The sequence below is a fragment of the Ambystoma mexicanum genome, chromosome 3q (assembly GCF_040938575.1).
Source record: "Ambystoma mexicanum isolate Mex_15411 chromosome 3q, UKY_AmexF1_1, whole genome shotgun sequence".
Lineage (NCBI taxonomy): Eukaryota > Metazoa > Chordata > Amphibia > Caudata > Ambystomatidae > Ambystoma > Ambystoma mexicanum.
In genome coordinates this window covers 688,123,458-688,146,316 of record NC_090926.1, presented here as the reverse complement: position 1 = coordinate 688,146,316, position 22,859 = coordinate 688,123,458, and the positions used below count along the sequence as shown (strand labels likewise).

Below are 22,859 nucleotides of genomic sequence, written 5' to 3'. Positions count from 1 at the left end.
GTTTTGCACCGTCTGGATGTCAGATGCGCTCGGCAATTCTATCTGGACAGGAGTAAGGGCTTCCACAAGTCAGACGCTTGGTCACCTTCGGGGGTTCAAGGCCTGGTTATCAGGCATCTAAGGTCTCTATAGCAAGGTGGATGGTCTCAGCCATCAAGGAGGCCTATGAGGGGCAGTACAAACCACTGCCAGCGAACATGCACTCCCACGCGGTCAGAGCCAATGCCACGGCTATCTCATTCCAGCGGCAGGTGTCGTGGCAGGTCATCAGCAGGGTGGTCACCTGGGCTACCTCTTCAGCTTTCTGTAAGCACTACTGTTTGGACGCTGGCTCTGTCAGACGCAGCTTTCGGAAAGGGGGTTCTAAGGAACCTGTTTTCTTAAGGAGGGTCTCCTCTCCACCCCTGGCTACATTCAGTTGTAATCACCCATGCAGTTTGGAGGAAAAGGGACGTGACGTAAGAGTAATAGTTACTCTCTGTAGTGACTAACACACTCTTAGTCCATAGTCCCCTGACCCCCCCCTAATAATACTGGTGTCATTAGGCAATGTTAAATATTGTCAATGGGGACTGAGGAGTGGCGCCGGTGAGTGGAGTCAGGGGAGCGCATGTTTCCAGGGCTGCACCCCTGCGTGCCTCTAAATTTAAAAGGGAAGAATTTCTGGTGAAAAAGGTTGTCTCCCGTCCCCAGTGAGGGACGCCCATGCAGTATGGAGGAAAGGGGACTATGGAATAAGAGTAAGTTAGTCACTACTGTGAGTAACTAATCATTTTTCCAGCATGGGGTCTGGCATGGATTCACATGCTCGTGTATATTCCCCGTCAGGCTGGGAGTCCTCCGTAAAAGAAAACTGTTTCACTTTTACTTTAGAACTGTATTGTTCCTCTAAACAAATCACTGTCCTCTGGGTCATACTGCCCCATCCAGTGACAGTCCTCTCCTCAAGCCCCGTCTCTGGCAGCTATCTTCAGATTTGGTAAGCACGTAAAGTGGCAGTATGACCAAAAAGAGCCGCAGAGTGGCCGGGGGGAGTGTTCGCATGTGAATCCATGCCAGACCCATGCTGGAGAACAATAGTTACAGGAATGTAACTTAAACCTTCTCCAGCATGGGGTCTGGCATGGATTCACATGCTCATGAATAACAAATACACAGCAGTACACACTGCACAACCATGGTGGCAAGGCTCAACAGAAGCACTTAACACTTACCCCAAAACAGACTCACATCAAGCAAACGGGTTGCGTAGCACTGTTTAGCCGACTCTGGATTCTTCCCTGGAATACCTGTTGACGCAGTAGAGTTTCATGAAGATATGCATGGACCTCCAGGTTGCAGTCCTGCAGGTGTTGAGTAGGGGCACACCAGAAAGGAACGGCATCGTCGTAGTGATAGCTCTGGTGGAGTGGTCTCTCACACAGCCCGGCAGCAGCCGGATCGCCAGCCGATGACGGTGCATGATGCAGCCGGAGAGCCATCTCGAGATGGAAGCCTTGGGCAAGGCCTTCTCATGGTTCACAGGTCCAAAATTCAAACAATTGAGTAGTCTTCCGAAAACACTTGGTGCTGCCACATAGAACTTCAGAGCACAAGCAACATCCAGCGAATGCAATGCCCGCTCTGCCGGCGACAAAGGTTTCAGGAAGAAAACAGGCAAAACCATTCGTGGAGTCCGATATGTTTGCTTGCAGTATAGGGCCTGGATCTCACCCACACGTCTGGCAGTGGTGATGGCCAAAAGGAAAGCCGCTTTCCATAAGAGAAAGGTGCCTTCATGAGCCCTGTTAGAACCACATTGAGGTCCCATGCCGGGCGGGAGCCTTCACCAACGGGAAAGATCGGAAAGGTCTCTTGAACAACTCCTTGACGAGTGTGGGACCACAGCAAGGATCTTCCCGGACACCTGGTGCAGCGGGAGATGGCCGCCAGTGTACCTTGATGGATGCGTGAGACAGTCCAGCTGTTGCCAAGGACAGCAAGTATGGAAGGATCTGTGGAGCCGTGACCCTCAGAGGGGTAATCTTCTGTGACCGGCACCATGTAGCAAAATGTTTCCACTTATGGCCGTAGCACTGACACCCTGGCCTTGGCGAGGACTTCATTGTAGTCCGCCGGCAGCTCATAACCTCCAAACTCTAAGGCTGCAGTAGCTATGCCTTCAGGTTCAGCGATCCTGGATCGTGATGGAGGATTGCACCTCCAACTCTGGTGAGAAGACCAGAGCAATCAATCAGAGGCAATAACACAGGGCAAAGGAAAGATTCTACACCACCACCTGCAATTGCTACGCCTCACAGCGTGGCTCCTGACTTAGTGGAGTTCGGAGGCCTAAACATTCCAAAGGACTGTAGAGACGTGGAGGCAGCTGGGGCGCCTTCTACCAACAAGTCGTACTGCCTAAAGTTGTCGCGTTTCTGCAATTGATGCGAAGCATCGGACAGTACCAGCAAGGTATCCTGGACCCATTTCAGAGAACGCCAGAGCAAGTCCTCCCATATCTGCTAGACCTAGCCAGAGATGGCCTCTCTCACAACTCCATTAAGGTGCACTTGGCTGCCATCTCGAGATTCACCAGAAAGGACAAAGGCATGTCCCTTTGTGGGAAAGGGCTCATAAAACATTTCCTCAAGGGCGTCTTCAGGAATTTCCCACCACTTAAACGGCTCTTGCTAGAGTGGAGCCTCAACACTGTACACTCGGGGTTAATGTGAAAACCGTTTGAGCCTCTGGCCTTGGAACCATCAAGTTTCTTGTCCTGAAAAGTCATGTTCCTACTGGCTATTACGTCCGCGAGGAGAATGTCCGAGCTACAGGCCCTCGCTATCAACCACCCATACTTGAGGTTCCAAAGAGATGGGGTGCTTCTCATGACCAACCTGCTGTTCATCCCCAAGTTACCCTCTGAATTCCACGAAAATTCTACATATGCCTGCCAGCATTCTTCAGCAAGCCTTCATCACCGGCAGAGTTGGCGCTACCCTCACTCGACCTTAAGCGGGCGTTAAAATACTTTATAGAAAGAACGCAGTCGTTCAGGCATTCAACGCAACTGTTTGTGGCATATGGGCAGGCATCGAAAGGCAATGCTATCACCAAACAAAGCATAGCAAGATGGATATCATCAGCCATTGTTTCTGACATGAATATACAGGGAAGCCCCTCTGGGCCCCCCCTCATGCACACTCAAGAGCAGCCGCGGCGGCATGGTTGTCAAGTGTACCATCGCTGTTATCTTCCAAGCAGCCTCCTGGGCGGTGCTGCATACATTCGCAAGGCACTACTGCCTGTAGAAACATGATGAGTTAGTGCGAAACAGGAAGAGCAGTCCTGCGCCTGCTCCAGTAAGGTATGATCCTTGGATAAGTGTTAAGGTTGGGTGCGAAAAGGTTTTTGTCCCCTCCCCCCCCATCAGGCACCTCCTATACCCGTGTACTGCTATACTGCTATGTAATCTATTCACAGCATGTGAATCTGAAAGATCCAATGCTGGAGAAGGAGTAGTGTCTTATTGTAACTCCTGTTCTCCAGCATTGGTATCTTTCATAGATTCACATACTGTGAATAGATTACATAGCAGTACACGGGTATAAGAGGTGCCTGATGTGGGGAGGGGGTGTCGGAGGGACAAAAACCTTTTCGCACCCAACCTTAACACTTATCCAAGGATCATAGCTCACTGGAGCAGGCGTAGGACTGCTCTTCCTGTTTCGCACTTATCATGTTTCTACAGGCATCTGGGGGAAAATCATTTGCACCCCAGTGACTTTCGGTTACACAGGGTTAAAATGTGAAGGGAAGAGGAGGGTCTAGTCTACAGATACTCGAGGTCCCATTGGTTGGGACCAAAATCACCCATAACAAGGGTATTAGGCTGTACAATGTAGTTTCCTCTTGCCTGGTGCATGGGAATAAACAATTAACCGAGGAGTCCCAGCCTGACTGGGAATATTCACAGCATGTGAATCTATGAAAGATACTAATGCTGGAGAACAGGAGTTGCAGGTAAGAAACTACTCCATATATTGAATTGCATCATTAGATGGCTTTAACTCTCTGATTTTTGTATATTGAGCAGCAAAGAATAGCATATTGCATATGGATATGTTTTTAGTAAGAACTATTGCATTTTTATCCTTTAAACATTTTGTATGAATCTTAATATTGTATGTAATATAAATGTGCAAAAAAAAAAGATCGAAGATAGGTGGAGGTGTGCAGTCATGTGCCTGTGAATCTCGTATGAAAATGTCTTTTTGGGCTGCACATATCTTTTCTTCATGCACAGAAAACAGAATGTTGCCATTTATTTTACACATGAGGCCTTTTAATATCTTGCATCATGCCTTCAGTGTTCATCTTTACATCCTTATATATATTCACACGACCCTGGCAATGGAGTTATGTTTTCCCATGTGTTTGGTGTTCTAAGCTGCAAATGCACACCTTTCCATGGTAACTGTGTTTACAAAGTTACCTTTTTAGTGTTTGCTGTGTGTGTCAGCAAGGCTGCACATTAGACATCAGTCCCATGTAATGCTAAGTTTCAGGACTTTGGCCTAGTCACTAAAATGCAAGGCCCGTTTAGTGTTTGTATTTATCTTGCTCTGAAAACAGCATTCTGATATTTGGCGTTTGCGAGTGAAATACTGCCCTTTTGTTACTCACCACTCCGAAATAGGCCGAAGATGCAGAGACGTGACCTTGGGGATGATGATGATGGTGGTATAAGAATAGATAATCAGCCTTCCATCCCAGCTTCCCTGAGTACAAGACTCGGGCTTCCTCAAAGAGGGGCTCTTTTCCACAATGTACCTCTCTGCTGTTTCAGTTGGGACAGACAGAGGTGTCAATTGAATAAAAGAGCGGGGAGAACACACACCGCCAATACCAATGCTGCAAAGGAATACAAAGATATTAGACAGTGTTGAGGTTTATGCAAGTGATTAGAACAGTTGAAGTAATTGGGCAACTACCTAGATAGATATTGGAGTGTAGCTTCCCCGGGGTGATCTACAAGGAATAACACAAAATGAGCGGAATGGTCTATTTCAATATCGGTTCCAACTATAGATATAGAATTGATAACAACTGACCTGAGTAAGGATAAATTGAGGAACGGAGTCCAGGAAACTGAAGACAACGACAGGAGAAAATAACAAACAGGGATGTTAGTATAGGGAACTAGCCCCGGACGGCACAAGGGACGCACTTGTGCCGGGTTGGTGCAGTTTCAGGAAAGCGTTTATATGCACTTAAGTGCAATCTCACAGGAAAGTCACTCAATGTCCCAGAATCCAACAGAACACAAATATCCAAACAAGTTGTGGAGGTAACCAATAGCAGAGATGGGAATAGCCAATTAAGTATGTACCCGAGTACAGCTGAGTAGCTGTAGAAATGATCCGGATAGTAGATAGCAATTTGGTTCTGAGTGCAGAGCGGCAACTAGGAATAAGTACCGCAAGAGACAGAAGGGAGCCGGATCCAGTAACGTTCCAAGTCAAACAACCAGACGAGCACGACAGGAATAAAGGTGGAGACGAGGCAATCCAGAAGTCAGGCAAAGGTCAAAACCAGGAGTTCAGATGAGGAATCGTGTAGGAAGACACGAAGAAGAAACGGACGAAACCGCGTGTAGCTTGTAACGCTAATTAGCAGCAACAAGCCCCTTGGAAGACGGTGGTTTTATAGTCGTAGGAGGGGTGTGGCTTGCCGTACGTCTTCCACGTACAAGACGTGTCAGGTGACCCGGAGTCCGTCTACGTTTGTACAGACGCCATGGTAGCCTGCACCTGGTCCATAGAGGAGCTTGTAAAGAAGTCGTATTCTGCAAGGAGGCCCGCGGGGAAGCCTGAAGTGTAACACCTTTTGTCTGGCAGCAAACAGTGAGCATTCAATTTTCTGCACCTTTAGGCCTCAGCCAGCCAAATGCAGTTTACTATTTTTCATGGGACTGTATTTGAACCCCAATGTGTATACTGGAGATCTACAAATTGAGACTACCCATTCCAACTTCATGCGCATATAGTCAGCGCAATGGCATTCGGTCTCCTACCAGCCTTATGGACTACACAGGACTACAAGGACCTTCAATGAGGCAGCAGCACGTGCAGCGTACTATTGCCGCCTCAGCAAAGGCAACTTCATGTCCATAGATGCCGGATTCGAGGCGAGTGCTGCAGACCCCTACACTGAAAGAGCTGAAGCTCCATTAAATAATGGTGGCCACAACTTTGTTCCCACTCTATGGGCTTATATCTGCCCATGACCCGCCTATGTGCACTCTGGTTTGGCAGTCTGCATTCTTAACTGGGCCACTCTCAGGGAGCCGACAGGTGACGTCGGCCCACTTGCAAGGGCCCCTCTTCTGTCTGAGGCATGGAGGGACGCTTTTGTCTTCCCCACAGCAGCCATCATCCTACAAATTCCAAGACTGCTCATGATAGATATTGTGCTAAGGCAGCCTCCTGCCGACTATCTGGTTTAGGTCTATTTGTTTGAAATAAATTGACCTTTTCCGGTTTGACCAAATCTCTTTTGTTCTGTTTTTTTTTTTGGTCGAAAATACGTCTGGAGTCCCACTGCTTCCTCCCATTCCTCCCATTCCCCCCCGTCCCCCGACCCCACATCCTTAACATATTCCCTTACCCCGCATCTATATTAAATTAAAATTGACCGAAATTCCTGTTCAAACAAAATATCAGTAAATTCAGAAAAGGTCAATTGGGCCAAGATCAAGTATGTTAATACCGACTGCCTCCTCATGCCTCTGTCCAGCACTACCACTAACCCTTCAACAGGTCTGTAACACACCGTACCTTTTGTCTCTTAGCCTGATGCTTAACCTGTAACATACCTGCAATGATTTTACTCTGCTTCTCTGCTATGCCATACCTACTTTGTCACGCTTGTTTGCTTACATACTTGAAGTAGCCCCCATACCATGAGACAGGACTTCACTGGAATGTGTTCTCTAGATACAACCGTATGTTTGTGACCCTTTGATTATACTATTACACTTACTGTATGTATCTATGTATTCATTGCTATCTACTAGTTTTGACCGCCAACTCTCACAATTCCTGTCGAAGCGCAGTGCTATGTCTAGGTCTGGGCACTATACAAATGTAATAAATACATGGTCCATTGCAAGACATTTGAAAGACTGCCACATGGGACACCCATCATGCATTCTGTAAACATTCTTGACACAAGTACAAGGGATGTCTGTTTTGGTCAAGAAGTCAGCCAGAGCATTTACTGCTAAGCGGGGACTTCTGCAGGTTCTTCACTAATTGAAACAGACATCCTCCTGTTCTATAGAGTGTCTTTGAATTTTCCATAAGTATGAAGAAAAGAGCACTTTGGTGACTATATCACTCCATCGTTCCCTTTCTGCCATATAGCCCTCTTTTCCATCCCTTCGTTATGATATTGCCATGAGAAATGATCGTTGAGCCTGGTAGAATGTGTGAGAAATGCTACCGGATGGGGCAGTGAATGCGACCTGGCACCTTTTTTCTGGTTTCCTTAATTTGCAATGCTCGGTCATACTTCTGTCTCATCCCTTACAGAAGAAATGCCCCAAAAGTCTGCAGATAAAGGGTCTATAGACAAAGAGTACAGTAATCACTACAGTGAGTACATTTACTTCTGGGCATGCAGCGACTGTTTTAATTAGCAGCCTGTAGGAGCTAAGAAGTCCAGGATGACGGGAGTCAGGTATGTACCTGTAGTAAAGCTGATTGTGAGTTTGAGGTAATGGTGTCTGTGATATCTGCAGCATTGGGCAGCATTGGGTACAGTTAACCATCTATTATTTATCATGAAATGTCTTGGTTACTCAGTTGTAGGCCTATTAGTGGTGGCATGACAGCTGTATGAGAATAGGAACCTGTTGCTGACAAGTAACCTTTTCCTCCTTTTGTTTTTAAACTGAACATCAAACAGTACGAGTACTTTCAATAAAAGTCATCTCATTACCCTTTTCCTATGTTTTTATTAACTCAATTAATTCCCTCTATAGGCCTTGGAATCCAAATTGGCAGCTTGTAGAAATTTTGCAAAAGACCAGGCATCAAGGAAATCCTATGTACCAGGAAATGTGAACAGTAGCTTATTGAACAGCAGCAGCACAAAGTTTTCACATTCAGGACACACATCGTTCTACGACAAAGGGTAGGGTTTCTGTTAATTCTTTGAAGTGTTTGTCTTTAATTTTGAGGTCCTATTGGCAGTAGATAATAGACTTTTTCTAAAGAACACCAATGCGCCATTATTGTGTTGATTGTGTCGGCATTCCTGATTATATTCATGTTTTTTGTTTCTGTTGCAAGAACTGAACACCATGGGGCAGTGTCCACCATATAGACGTGTTTTGTGTACGTGTTTTTAAAACAAGAGGGATAACGGAAGGAAGCCAAGAAGTGAAATATTGTATCAGTGGGGACAGGGGTACTGAAGAGATGTTCCCATATCTCTTTTGAAGGCTCGTATGGAGGTGGACTATTAAAGAGGATTCTTTGCATGTGCTCTAATGGAAGGGGATATGCCATCCAATGGCAATGAAAACACTGCTTTTTGGTAGTTACAGGTCTGCTGTTTTATTCATTTGAAAAAATTCTTTGCAACAATGTTGTACTACATTGCATCATTCTTTTAAAGTTTTCTTCTATTTTACTTTTTTCTTGAGTGTCCATGCAGGGTTACTATAATTTTAAAATGCAAATCTAGCTCTACAGCAGGGGAGTGTTGTACAGGTCATGAGCAATTATGATAGCTTACAATTGTTGTGGAAGCCAAACATGCACAACAAAAAAGGAAAATATTACTACAAAATATTTTAAAGTTCCAAAATTAAAAATTGAATTCGCAAAAGGTGGTTTCAATATTTAGATTCAACCTTCTAGTTGCCATTAGTCGTTTGTCTTTAACGTTTATAGCTGGTGTTGTCTCTAGAGCCTGTAAGGAGTTTCTTGTTAAATGAAACCGATTTCCCATTATTATTGTGCAGAAGTGACCACACAACTTCACTTTGTTGCATTTGTAAAGCTAAACAAAGGTGCCATTTCTTGGGACTTCATTGTTTCATTCATAGGCAATGTTAGACTTTGCAGAGTGGTACTTTTTCTGTTTCCCACGATTTTGTTTTTTCAATGCCATCAAGTTTTTATTTTCATATTTTTTATTTTTTTTGTAGCATAGCCTTGTTTCAGAGGTTTGGCATAATATACATTTTATAAACCTTTTACATTTTTAAAACCACATTATCACAATTTACAAAATATGGCATACATTGAAAAATATCAACGCATAAAATGCAAAAACTAAAAATCGGATTTTAAAATATACATGTAAGCAGTGGAAAACATGTTCAAGGTTTTGAATAAAACCTGAAGGCAGTGTAAGGGTGCAGAAGTAAGGCTTGGACATAATGGTGCATATATTTGGGTACCGAATTTTATTAATCAAGAAAGGGTTGGAAAAAGGGGTCTCTATCCCTAAAGCGAAGAGAGGCTTCCCTGCCTCAAAGAAAACGAGTGAAATTGTCTGAATGTCCAATACCAAAAAGTCGGTCAGTCATGTCTCGCAAGCCTATCTCTGTCTCTAACACTAACCAACTGTGCAAGGATGATTTCTTCCCAAAGTAAAGTGTTCATGGTCATTCCGACGAACAGAAAGGTTCCCAGTCTCTCGTGCAATGGACAGTGTTGAAATAAACAATGCTCATAAGTCTAGGATTCCAAGGTTAGCGTTGTGCTCCTTTCCCCTAGACCTTTTCTACTTTCTTTCCTTTTGGGCTTCTGAGCCTCGTATCCTTATAGGTAGATGCCACTGAGCAGTTTGCAAGGATATATTTCTCAGATTCAGTTTTTATCCCACCAACCTAGCACACTCCTCTGCCAAGCATAGGATTGTCCTTTTCACTTCCAGGGTCCTTGACCCTCTTGTTCTCATCTTTTTGTGTGAGTCCCAGACTCGCAAGTATCTAAACGGCTTGGTTTACTCTCCTGCCAAGCGGTTGTCCTCTCATGGTCTCTCTTTCTCTTAGAGGGTCCCAAACCCCTTGTTCCTCGTTCCTTCAGGCCTTTGCCTTTCACATGGGTGCAGGTTTCAGGCTTGCAATGTAGAGTTTTATCTGCTTGGTTTACTCCCCAGCCAAGCATACAACTTTCCCTTGTTTGCTCCTTTTTCAGACTGGGTCCCAGATCCTCTTATACTTGGCTTCTCATATGGGTGCAGATCCCAGAATCGCATTTCGTTGTTATCTGTGTGGTTTACTGTCCCGCCGAACACACAAATCCTCTCGGTTATTCTCAGGGTCCCAGACCCTCCTTTACTTCAATATGGGTGCGCGTCCCAGACAAGAAATGCCCCTTGAGGGTCCCAGACCTGTTTGCTTCCCCGGACCGCCAACACCTCTTGGGTAACCTGTGTACCTGTTAGCTTCTTCGTTGTAGGTACCAGCATTTCTCTGGCAGTTGCATTGCTTCTCGAGACTGTGGTAGCGTTCGGGTAAGCGGTGGAGTCTTCAGCGATTCTGCAGACTTCTGCCTCTGCCTGGCTGTGCATCCTTCCTCGTAGGTGATTTGCTGGAGCATGGGGCGTCCAGATATTGGTCTCGGACCCGGTTTGCATTCTCCCTTTCCTGTGTACACGGCTTCCCTTCTGGCTCAAGTCAGCTCGCCCGGTGCACGACTCCTGTAGTGCCTCCTCAGAAGATAATTCTCCTGTGCCCCATCTAAGCTCATTTTGAACTTCTGTCCTGGTTTGTTGCTTTTGTTTGGGCCCATGACATTGCGTGAGAAGCTAGACTGCTCACGCTGATTCTCCACAGCAATCCTCAGATTCTTTGTCATCTTCACAGTACTTTTTTAAAAACTAGATGCAAAATACTTGGTTAGTATTTCAGTCTTATCAAGCATATTGGGTTGACTAACTTGATAACAGAGCACATTGGTTCTGGCTAGAGGGAGAAAAGGAGGACTTGGGGAAGGGGTTGGGAGTAGTGAAGCGAGGGCCTACAGCGTTTCCTGAGAATAGTTATCCCCAATTCCATAGGCGGCTTCCTTCCCCATGTGATCCTCCCTCGATGCACCACCCACAGGAGGATTATTGTACTGTGGATGCACCACCCTGGCCCAATGGTAAAGGTTCGCCGTTCGCCACCCCTCCCACCCCCCCCCCCCCTCCAAGACAGAAGGGACAACATCCTCCGATTTCTCACTGCAGTTAAAAATACAAATCTAAGTATGTCCGAATTCCAGGCATGGGGGCTGCAGAAGAGCAAGCTTGAGCAGTAAACTGTGCTCACTTAAACTAGAGACTAGAAAGGGGCAGAATTGTCTGGCTGAGTTGTACTCGTAACTCCAGAAGGAGGCAACTTGATGTAAAGGTATTCTGTCTTGGAGAGCACAACAGCTTTATAGGTAATGCACCAGATTTTAAATTTGAAAGTGAATTGAAAGCTAGTGAAGGGAAATAAAAGTGGCAGATATGTTGAATTTCCGTATACTGGAGATTTTCTAGGGCAGCGACATGTAAAACGGACTTCAGGGGAGCTAATAAAGATGCAGGTAAGCCTACCAACATGTCTAGTGGATTTCTGCACTAACACATTGGAGAGGTTGAGGTTCCAAATTATGATGGCAGGGACATCAGTTAGTCATGTTTCTAGTAAGAGGTCAAGATTCGAAAAGAGGTAGTGTGTGCCAAGTGGGCAGTAGAAGAAAAGGGTTGTGGGTGAGGGAGTTGGACTCATATTCTCAAAGGATGAGGGAGTGAAATCGGAGGGCAAAAGGTGTCGCTGTTGTATATTTGCTAATAATTAGACCTGACTCATCACCTATTTTGGCGAGACAAGTAGAGAAGAAAGACAGTATGTTTAGGGTTGTAATGCAGCAGTGGCGGGCACACATCCAGGTTGAAGTAATGCCGATCACAGAGCTTGAGGTAATGGGGCATTGAAATGATTAACGCAAAATGTGAGGGGTAGTGTTTATTTTAATTTTTTTGCAGCGTGATTGGGCACTGTGACCAAGAGGTCAGTGAGTGGTGTGGCAGAGGTAGATATGGCAGGAGTATTTTAAGGGAAGCAGCTAGGCTAGAGCAGGTTGGAGCGGGTGGGCTGGGGTAGAGAGCAGAGGAATTTGGAAGGGGAGTGAAGGATGGGGGTGATGCGCCAAGTAGTGGGGTGAGTGGAGGACTTTGAGGAGAGGGGCAGAGTGAGGGGAGATGTGTCAAATAGTATTGGGGAGGATCAGCATTAACAGGCAAATGGTAGGCTAGCGGGGAAATGGGGAGGTTGCAGTTCAGACCACTGAGTTCTATGTTACCAAATAAAATGTAAAAATCACAGGGTTCTCTGCGTCCAAAAGGTGCAGGATCTATGCATTTGCAGCATTTCATAAGTGATCACGCAGATTTAGGAGTTGTGATTCACCTGTGCGTATTTGTTATTGGTTGGAGGGGCAACTGGTGCAGAATGCGTGGCCCTAACTGGGCCAAACAGACCTTGCCCTTCACTTAGATGCCCTATGAAGTAATGCCTGTGGGTGGTTGTATGTAAATAGATGACACATTGCCAGGTTGACCAGTCAGGAGTTTGCCCGGCTTAAAATGGCTTCCAAGCAGGACATGGATAGGCTGGTAATCCGTTCTGTAAGCTGAGAGCCAAGGGGGCTCTTGCAGAGCTCCAACCCTGAGGATCCTCGAGCACAGGCATCTTCGAGGCATAGTGGTCCATGGTCTTGTGGGGCGCTCTGCAGAGGTTTGAGAAGCAGTTTTCTGAAACATTCCCTAAATTCTGAGGTTTTTTAGGAACAACAATACAATTGTGTTGGAACCTGAGTTAACGTGTGACTGATTAGATGTTGGTCTGCATGCTTCCTAAACTTTATTTTCTCCAATGGTGTTTCGAAATCACAAATCGGTTAGAAAACATTTCACTCCCTCAAAAGGAAATTTCATAAGTTGCACTTGATCCTGAAAGTGGTGCATATTCATTTGATTGTTGGCTGTATGGACTGCACATTCTGAAGTCCACTTTATCGTGATATGCTTTTTCTTGTGTGCGTAAATGTTTTCTGAGCATGTGTTCTGTGACAGGAATGTTTCTGCATGCTTAATGGTGGTCACTGGTGGTATTTCTCTGCATTTACTTACATGAAGAAGAATCGATTGCTCTCCCGCCAGCTCTTCCGTCCCCTCCCTCTCTTCTGTCCCTTCCTTCCCAAAACCCCCATATCACTTTAAAATATCTGAATTGGTGGGGCAGGGCTTCTGCTATGGCCTCACTCTGCAGTGGCTATTCTGATCTAGACTAACAAGCCTCAATGAGGACACAAGACCTCCTTTGCCCATCCTTTTCCCCCAACAACAGTGTGTTTTGATGCTATTACTGACTATAAGAAATTGCCTTCTGAAACGTCCCTTTTAGCCTCCTCAATGATGATTTTCTTCGGGTGCCAGGACTTTTCCCTACTAAGGAATCCCTTTCTGCCTTGGTAATGGAATGTTTTTTTTCTAAACTCCTTTTGAACCAATGTACAAGCATGACTCGTAAGAGCTAACCTGGAAGGTAGCCTTTTTGACAGTTCTCATGTGCACAAAGAGGGAGTGATATTCTGATATTAAGGTCCTGTAATTCACGTCAAACATTCACGGTTTTCATAGGAACATGGAGGTCCTTGGAATCCATACCAAATTGGTTTTGTATTTCCATATCAACCAATCTATATCACTTCCCTCATTCTTCCTGAGACCTACCTCTTCAAGGGAAAGGTCTCTGCGTATTTGTCAAGAGGGCCTTCCACTACTTAAAAAAAAAGTGAGCATAGACTTACCAGCCCCTATGCACTCCATATATACATGGATAGGAAGCAAACTATTAAAGTCTTATACATTGTGTCCCATCTTCCTGCGTTCCTAGGGTATGGGTTAGTTTGCTACTCTATACAAGAGTTTATGAATGTCAGTGACAATCTCTTTTTCGGAGATAGTAAGTTACTTGTAATCCTAATTCTACATTATGGGTATCTTCTAAAGTTTTAAACTACCATCCTTCCTCCCTGAAGGTTTCAGGGCAGGTCGCATTGCTCTGCTTAGCAGTCTTTTCTTGATCACCAAAAAATAAATGGCGGCTTAACTGTTGGTATACTGCATAATGAAGATGCAATACTTTGAAGCATGGCTGGATTAAGGGCACAGCAGCCACTGTCCTTTTAAATTCTGCCTGCATGTTTTTGTCTGTTTCCCAAACACCCCTCCTAAATTGCACATCATTGCTTTCTCAGTACGGAAGCTGCCTATCTATAAAGTGTGTTGTTTGAAAAAGATATATTTGGTGTGTATTAGGGAAATTTATAATTTTTAAGCGTCATCCCCTCGCCTAGTGAGACCTCCAGCACGTTTTGCTGTAGCTTTTTCTTTCTATCCTGAATGAGTGAAGTATTTATTTCCACTCTTTCATTCTTATTTGCTCTGACTTTTGGAAATGTGCTCTGTTTTACCTTTACTACTCAAAGTCTGTTGAAAGGCATCTGTGTTTAACTTTTTCAGCACACAACTCCTTATGGGCAGTGTTGCTGGGAACCCTTTGGGTTCTCCTTTGAGACTCTTCTTTATCCTCGAGTAACTACAGTTCTCCAGCATGGGGTCTGGCATGGATTCACATGCTCATGAATATTCCCCGTCGTCAGGCTGGGAATCCTCAGTAAAGAAAAAATCAGTATCAGTTTCGTTCCTGATCTGTCTTTCGTAGTAGTAACCAATCACTGATCTCTGCGTCATACTGACCACAGCCAATGACTGCCCTCTACCTAAGTCCCGCCTCTGGCAGCCATCTTCAGATTTTTACCGCACGTTCAAGTGTTGGGAGTCCTCGTGCTTAGCTCTCGAGCTTTTACTGCGTGTTTCGCGCTTTTTCAGGTGAATTTTCACATTTTTTCGGTTAATCGAGCCTCAAGCTCCACCGTTTCTACTCCTGTTAACGGCTACCCGTTACGGGATTTTCCTACGCCCCTCAAGGGTGAAGATTTCGTCGAATCAACTTCTTGGAGATTCCAGAAGATTCGCGGCCTACTTCGAGATGGCCCAGGACGCTAGTTCGTCACCCGGACCCAAGCTGTTTCGCAGCTGCCCTGGATGCGGGCTGCAGAATGTGTTTAAGGAAGACGAACATTTGCGATGCCTCTACTGTCTTCATGGGGACAAGACTCATGTAGAGAAGGACTGCCAGTTCTGCAAGAACTTGTCGGAGCGGACCAGGAGGGACCTACTGTCTTCATGGGGACAAGACTCATGTAGAGAAGGACTGCCAGTTCTGCAAGAACTTGTCGGAGCGGACCAGGAGGGACCGTCGATCCCGTCTCGCCAGCTGGTTGGAGAAGGGCTCAACGGGTGAGAAGAAGAAGAAAGGGTCCGAGCGGGCTTCGAAGTCCTGTGCGGGCGCCCTGGCGACGGGGGCCCAACACCAGGCCAAGCGCCGCGAGTCTGCTGGCTCCGGGAGCGCCGAAAGGTCGGGCTCTTCGGTCGCCAGGCAGGGCGCGCCTTCCCCGGCACTGTCAACCACGAGCCAGCGCTCCGGTTCGGGGAAGAGGAAGTCCGAGACCCCGGGTAAACTTCGGGAGAAGCCGCGGCCGATCTCGGAAGAGGTGGAGCGAAGCGTCGCCCCTCCCCCTAAGGCGAAGGCCCAGGACGCACCTAAGGTGGTGAAGGCCCCTACCCAACAGTCAAAGGCCTCTATCGAGGTGATCGCGGCGACTCTGGCCAAGCCGGCAGAGACCCCGCCAGCGGAGACTGCCTCCGGGACTAGAGTTTCCCTGCCGCCAAGGAGGGAATCCTCTTTTCAGCCCATCGTCATGGCCACCATGATGGAAGAAGCGAGGGGGGGGCACGGTAGCCTCCTCGAGCTCGGAGTCAGCCTCGGAGGAGGAACTGACCGAGGCCGTGAGGAATCTCGAAGTCCAATTCGAGAAGGTTCGATCCCGTAACGAAGATCCTCGGGAGATAACCGAGGAAGACGACGATGGCGAGGAAGAGCAGCCTTCCCTTTGGGTGCAGCTGGAACCTAGGCCTCAGGATAGCTCGGTGGCCATTTTGTCTGCGATCCAGTCCTTCTGCTCTGAGATAAGGACGAGATTACCACAGCCCAGGCCAGAGGACCCGCAACCTGGCCCGTCGGGAAGTCCTCAGAACAAACGACGGAGGACCCAACCCTCTCCTCCACTCGCCCCCGTAAGGCCTACAGTTCCCTCCTCATCCTCTCACGAGTCGGGAGATGACGGTGCGATGGGCTCGACAACGAGTTCTGACGGCGCCGACGACGGAATGGGTCTCCCGTCTCTCGATGCACGGGCCTCGCCGCCCGACGAGATTGGCTCATTCCACGCCATGATCGCCAGGGCGTTCGAATTGTTCCAGCTCTGCTCGGAGGAGCAGAAAAAGGAAGGTTTCCTCTATCAGCGCCGGGAGGCCAAGAGGAAGACTGTCATCGCGGTGCCTCTAATCGATGACATCTGGGAGGAGGGCCTGTCGGTTCTCAAGAACCCCTCCACGGCACCAGCCAAATGGGACCGGTACGAGAAGAAGTACCGGGTCCCCGAAACTGCTCCCCTGTGTCTCAGGGCCCAGCCAACGCCAGACTCGGTCGTCTCGGCGGCGGCGAAGAAGAAAGCGGCGGGGTCAGGAGCCTCGATGTCGAATTCCCCGCCGGACGGCAAGGGAAAGCAGTTGGACGCCATGGGGCGGCGGGTCATTTCGTCGGCGGTGACAACTATCAAAGCTGCCAACGCCCTGGCGATCGTGGCCCATTACGACAGGGAGCTCTGGTTTAAGCTGGCCCCCATATTGGACTTCCTACCGGACGACAAGAGTTCCGAGGCCCTGGAAATACTTCAAGAAGGCGAGGTGGCGTCGGACCACGCCATAACGGTGGCAACTGATATTGCCGATACCGGGTTCCGCCAGCTGGGCAACGGTGTTTGCCTACGACGACGGGGTTGGCTCCGGGCGATCGACTTCCGTCAGAACGTCCAGACCAGGGTGTTGGACATGCCGTTCGACGGCAGCAACTTGTTCGGGAAGGCGGTGGACGAATCCCTCCAAGCCATAAAGACGGACACGGAGACGGCCTGCGCCCTAGGAGCCCTTCAGCAACGACGGCCCTTTCGGAGCTCCGGAGGCAGACAGGGTGCCTCCAAGGGATCCAGCGGTGGCTCGTCGTCCTACCGCCAGGCGGCACGCTCCTCGTCTCAGGAGGCCTACAGGGGTCGCGGCAAGCAGGGAGCAAGGTGGCCAGGGCGGCAAAGCCACCACTTCCAAGCAGGACTGAACCGGCCGTGGTCTCGAGCCCCCACCGAAGCACCCCGGTGGGAGGCCGGCTGACGAAGTTCGTCGGGGTGTGGAAGTCCATCTCCACCGACCGTTGGGTGCTGGATACCCTGGCAAGAGGACACTCTATCGAATTCCTGAAGAAGTGCCCTCACGTTCCACCTGTGGCCAGGAAGGAAAGTCACGTCCCGCAACTGCTGTTGGAAGTACGGGCGATGCTTGTCCCGAAGAGGCTCTGGGGCGTACTCAAGGTACTTCCTCGTCAGGAAGACCACGGGCGGCTGGCGCCCCATCCTGGACCTTCGTTGTTTGAACAAATACATCAGGTCGCAAAAGTTCAGGATGGTCACCCTCCAGCACGTACTGGGACAGCTGGAGGAAGGCGACTTTCTATCGCCGTTGGACCTGGAGGATGCGTACTTCCATGTTCCCATCCTCAAAAGTCACTGAAAGTTCCTCAGGTTCGTCGTCCAGGGACGCCACTACCAATTCAGAGCACTGCCGTTCGGATTGAAGTCGACCCCCAGGGTCTTTACCAAGTGCCTAGCACCTGTGGCGGCGCGGCTGCGCCTGCAGGGGATTCACGTCTACCCCTACCTGGACGACTGGCTCATCCGCTCAAGGACAAGGGAACTCGCCGTCGAACACACTGCGAGGACCGTCCAGCTACTCACAGACCTGGGATTCGCCATAAATTACCCAAAGTCCCACCTGGTGCCATCGCAGGTGGCCTTGTTTCTGGGAGCGAAGCTCGATACAGTGAGGCGCCTGGCGGCACCGTCGGAAGAACGGACGAAGACCATTCTAGGCAAAGTGCAGCGCCTGCTAGCCACGGACGTGGCCAGGGTGAGGTCCATCAAGTCCCTCCTGGGGATGATGTCCTCTTGCATCTACCTGGTGCGCCTCTGCAGACTACGGATGCGCCCTCTTCAAGAATTTCTCAACGCCCGTTAGATGCAGGCGACGGGCATCTTCGAAGACAGGGTCCCCCTCAACGAGGTGTTCCGGCGGGCGATTCAGTGGTGGGGCGTTCGAGCGCACCTCACGGCAGGCAAGGACTTTCAGACGCCGGCGTACCAGGAGACGGTGATGACGGACGCCTCCCTGGAAGGTTGGGGCGCCCACACCAGAGATCTCCACGCAAGAGGCCTTTGGCTCCCGGAGGAGAGGCTCCTGCACATCAACGTCCTGGAACTCCGAGCCGTGTTCTGGGCTCTCAAATCATTCATCCCGTCGCTCAAGGGCAAAGTGGTGCGGATCTTCACAGACAACAGCACGACAATGTTTTACATACGGAAGAAGGGAGGCACCAGATCCCCAGCCCTATCCAAGGAGGCACAGGATCTGTGGCACTGGGCGGTCGCCCAGGGGATGTTCCTGGTTCCCTTCCAGCTGGCAGGAGAAAGAAACGCCATCGCCGACTTGCTCAGCAGGGAGCTGCGCGCATGTCACGAGTGGGAACTGCGCCAGGATCAGGTGGATCAACTCTTCCGACGATGGGGCAAACCCCAAATCGACCCGTTCGCAACAGCGACGAACTCGAAGTGCAAGAGGTTCGCCAGCAGGTTTCCCCAGCCGAGAACCATGGGCGATGCGTTCTCGTTCCCCTGGGACGGCCTATACCTGTATGCGTTCCCTCCGTTGCCGTTGATGCTTCGTCTCATCAACCAGCTCAAGAGGTCCCAGTGCAGGATGATCCTTGTCACACTGGCGTGGCCGAGGCAGATCTGGTTCCCGGACCTTCTGGACTTGTCAGCGTCCCCTCCCATCAAGCTGTCGGCGGACGCGGACCTTCTCTCCAGAGAAGGAGGCGCCATCTTCCACCACGACCTGGCGTCGCTGAACCTGCAGGCTTGGCTCCTGCAGCGCTAGAGTTTGGAGGCTACAATATACCGGCCGATTGCAGAGAGGTTCTTGCAAAGGCCAGGGCGTCCTCGACTCTCAAATGCTACGGTCATAAGTGGAAGAGGTTCTCTATCTGGTGCTGAGCACAGAAGATTAACCCCCTACGGATTATGGCCCCTCAAGTGCTGCCGTACCTGCTATCGCTGGCAAAGGCTGGGCTAGCCCATGCCTCCATTAAGATTCATCTGGCGGCGATCTCCAGATATACCAGAACCACAGGACGGACGTCCCTGTGGTCCCATCGACTGGTAAAAGAGTTTATGAAAGGACTGTTCCGGTCGTTCCTGCCAATGAAGGCCCCGGCCCCGGTTTGGGAACTTAACGTGGTGCTGACCAGGCTCATAGGGCCCCCATTTGAGCCGATGCACTCCGCGCCGATGAAGTTTGTGTCGTGGAAGACTGCATTCCTGGTGGCCATTACCTCCGCACGACGAGTGGGAGAGATCCAGGCCCTATCCTGCAAAGCACTGTACTTGACTTTCCATGCCTCGAGGGTGGTGCTTAGGACGCACCCCTCCTTCATGCCCAAGGTGCCGTCGGACTTCCATCTTAACGAGCCCCTGGTGTTACCTGTTTTCTTCCCGTCTCCTTCGTCGCCGGCCGAGAGGACTTTGCACTCGCTGGATGTGGCTAGAGTGCTGAAGTTCTACGTGGACCGCACAAAGAGTTTTCGGAGGACATCACAGCTATTCGTGAACTTTGGACCTGTGAATCAAGGGAAGGCTCTCTCGAAGTTTTCCATTTCCAGATGGCTCTCCGGCTGCATCATGCACTGCCACCGGTTGGCTAACCGACCGCTGCCAGGCCGTCCGAGAGACCATTCGACCAGAGCGATCGCTGCTACTATGGCGTTCTTATCTGGTGTGCCCCTGCTGGACATCTGCAGGGCTGCTACGTGGAGGTCGACGCACACCTTCACGAGATTCTACTGCGTCGATCGGGATTCCAGGGAGGAGTCCAGGGTCGGCCAAGCAGTGCTGCGCAACCTGTTCGCTTAAGATGAGCCTGGTGAGGAGGTAAGAGATGCTTAATGTTGAGTTTTTTGTATTGCTTAATGTTGAGCCTTTTGCCACCCCCCGTGGTTGTGCATGTGTGTACTGCTATTTATTCTTATATTCATGAGCATGTGAATCCATGCCAGACCCCATGCTGGAGAAGGAACAAGTTACTTACCTGTAACTGTTGTTCTCCAGCATGGGTCTGGCATGGATTCACATGCGAACCCTCCCGCCTACCCCTCTGCGGCTCTTCACTTGGTCATACTGCCACTTCACGTGCTACCAAATCTGAAGATGGCTGCCAGAGGCGGGGCTTAGGTAGAGGGCAGTCATTGGCTGTGGTCAGTATGACGCAGAGATCAGTGATTCGTTTCTGATCTGTCTTTCGTAGTAGTAACCAAACTGATACTGATTTTTTCTTTACCGAGCATTCCCAGCCTGACGGGGAATATTCATGAGCATGTGAATTCAATCCAAGCCCATGCTGGAGAACAACAGTTACAGGTAAGTAACTTGTTCCTTCTTAAGTATAGAGGGCCCTCCTAAATCTTTATAGTAGGAGAGTTAAGCACACACCACCTTATGCTAAGTGCTAAGGGGATAACAAATATCCCGCTTCTCTCTGCCCCTGTGACAGGCCCCCTTGAGACTTGTAGCAACTTTGCGTTTGTACGCGCTTAATCTGAACAGCAGACTAATCAATAGCCCTGATTTGAAAAAGGTCCTTGGAGGACCGAAACACGTGTCTAATCTGAACAGCAGGTAAGAGAGCGTCTGAATTTTCACGCATCCACATTCTCATGCGATTTTCGCGTACGCGAACGCGTGTGAATCGACTACCACGTTTTCACGCTAAGATTCTAGAATTTCACGCGCACGCGAATGTGCATACTCACCCTGTATAAAACTACTCTAACGCTTTATTATGTAATAGGCGCACGCGATCGTGCGCATCCAGTATAGAATACGTCTCTATCCATAATTACGATTTCACGCGATCACAATTTCACGCGGTCAGATGAGATAAGAGCAATTTTTTCACACGCACGCGAATGTGCGTATTATAACTGTATAGATGTACTTTTACGCTTCAACATGGATTATCGCGCACGCGTTTGTGCGCTTCGAGCTCAGTATACGTGGCAAGCCAGCATTACAATTTTACGGGTTGACATTTTCACGCGGTTAATATTTAAGGCACTAGGATCCTGTCATTGTATCATATTTTCTCACGCGGGATTACTTTGCAAGTACTCAGACGTGAAATACGTCTATCCACGTATATTTTCACACGCGAAAGCGTACCATCAGTTATTAGGAGTGCGAAGCTGATTTTTTCACGTGTAATTTTGTTTTCAACTAATAATCCTCAATATTCAAGAACACACGCTATTTGGTAACCCAATACCCAGTGCATATTACATTTTTTGAGTTTTATATTAGGGTAAGATAAGAGTTTATTCATTATATTATAATTTTTTTTTTTTTTTTTGCTTTTTCAGGGATTTATCCCAATGACATATGGAAGCTCTTCTTTCACATTATGTGACAGGGGCCTCTTACATGACCATAAGGTAACATGTTTCAACCCTTTTTTTTTTTTTTTTTCTGAGACATACAATGACCATTACAAATTGCATAATTTATTAATTTATTGTGTACAATAACTAATGGAGATTTTGTACTTATCTTTCTTTGAATCTCACCCCTTCTCTCCTACCCTTATTCCCCATCCATTTATTGTCTGGCCTTTTATTTTTACTTTTATTATTTTTACATCTATGTACTTTTGTGTGTATGCATTTCACCTAAAAATGTTTATTTGACCATAAGACTAATCAATAGCCCTGATTTGAAAAAGGTCCTTGGAGGACCGAAACACGTGTCATCAACGTTAAGGGCAATATTTTCTGAAAAATAAATAATAAAAAATAAAAAATTAAAAAAATAAGTCTTGTGTGCAAGAATCAGGCGCAGTCTCCTTCCAGGTCACCTATACTTCATACTATTCAGCAAGGGGTCTTGTACTTGGCTAAACCCCCGACTTGGTGAGACGCGACTCTAAGGACCTATTGGACTACTTACATTTACGACATTCAGCTTTTTTACCACTATCGGATGTCGCCAGTTTAGACCAAACCTTCCAAGCCAAGTGTTTTTTATGAATATAATTTTAGTCACATAGACAACCTTCTAGTTATGGCTGGTGGCAGTGGATGAGTTCTACCAACTATTGAGTTTTTTTTTTACACACTCTGACTGTATTCACAGTGCTGGTTGTGCACCATAGGGTCACCCAAGTACTAATTTGGCTCCTTTCTTTTTTCATCATTTCTAATGTGGTTGTCCTTTGTTAGCCCATTTCCTACCATTCTGGGAGGCAGAGGTATGTGTGTGTTTTGCCTTTGGAGGGAACCCCTGGGTGTCCCTGCCTAGTCTCCAGTATGTCTGGGCAGGCAGGAAGTGGGTGAGGAGTTATTCACTTCCCTGCTCTGTCTGCCTGAGTGCCTGAATGGAACCAGCTCCCACTGGGTGTCTGGCTGTCCTGATTGGACAGTCGCCCAGCCATTTCTGTAAACATGCTGGGGGAGATGGCAGAGGAGTGTGTGCTTAAACTGAATA

At 48.2% G+C, this 22,859-nt stretch overlaps 1 protein-coding gene across 6 annotated transcripts in view; it reads left to right on the top strand.

Moving 5' to 3' along the window:
- The window catches only part of NDEL1 (nudE neurodevelopment protein 1 like 1), a 356,432-nt gene that overhangs the window by 224,596 nt on the left and 108,977 nt on the right, over positions 1 to 22,859 (top strand). For all 6 annotated transcript variants that reach the window (XM_069654597.1, XM_069654600.1, XM_069654599.1 and 3 more), the window contains one exon: positions 8,030 to 8,181. In XM_069654597.1, the coding sequence (XP_069510698.1) occupies positions 8,030 to 8,181 (152 nt within the window). The remainder of the gene's footprint in view (positions 1 to 8,029; positions 8,182 to 22,859) is intronic.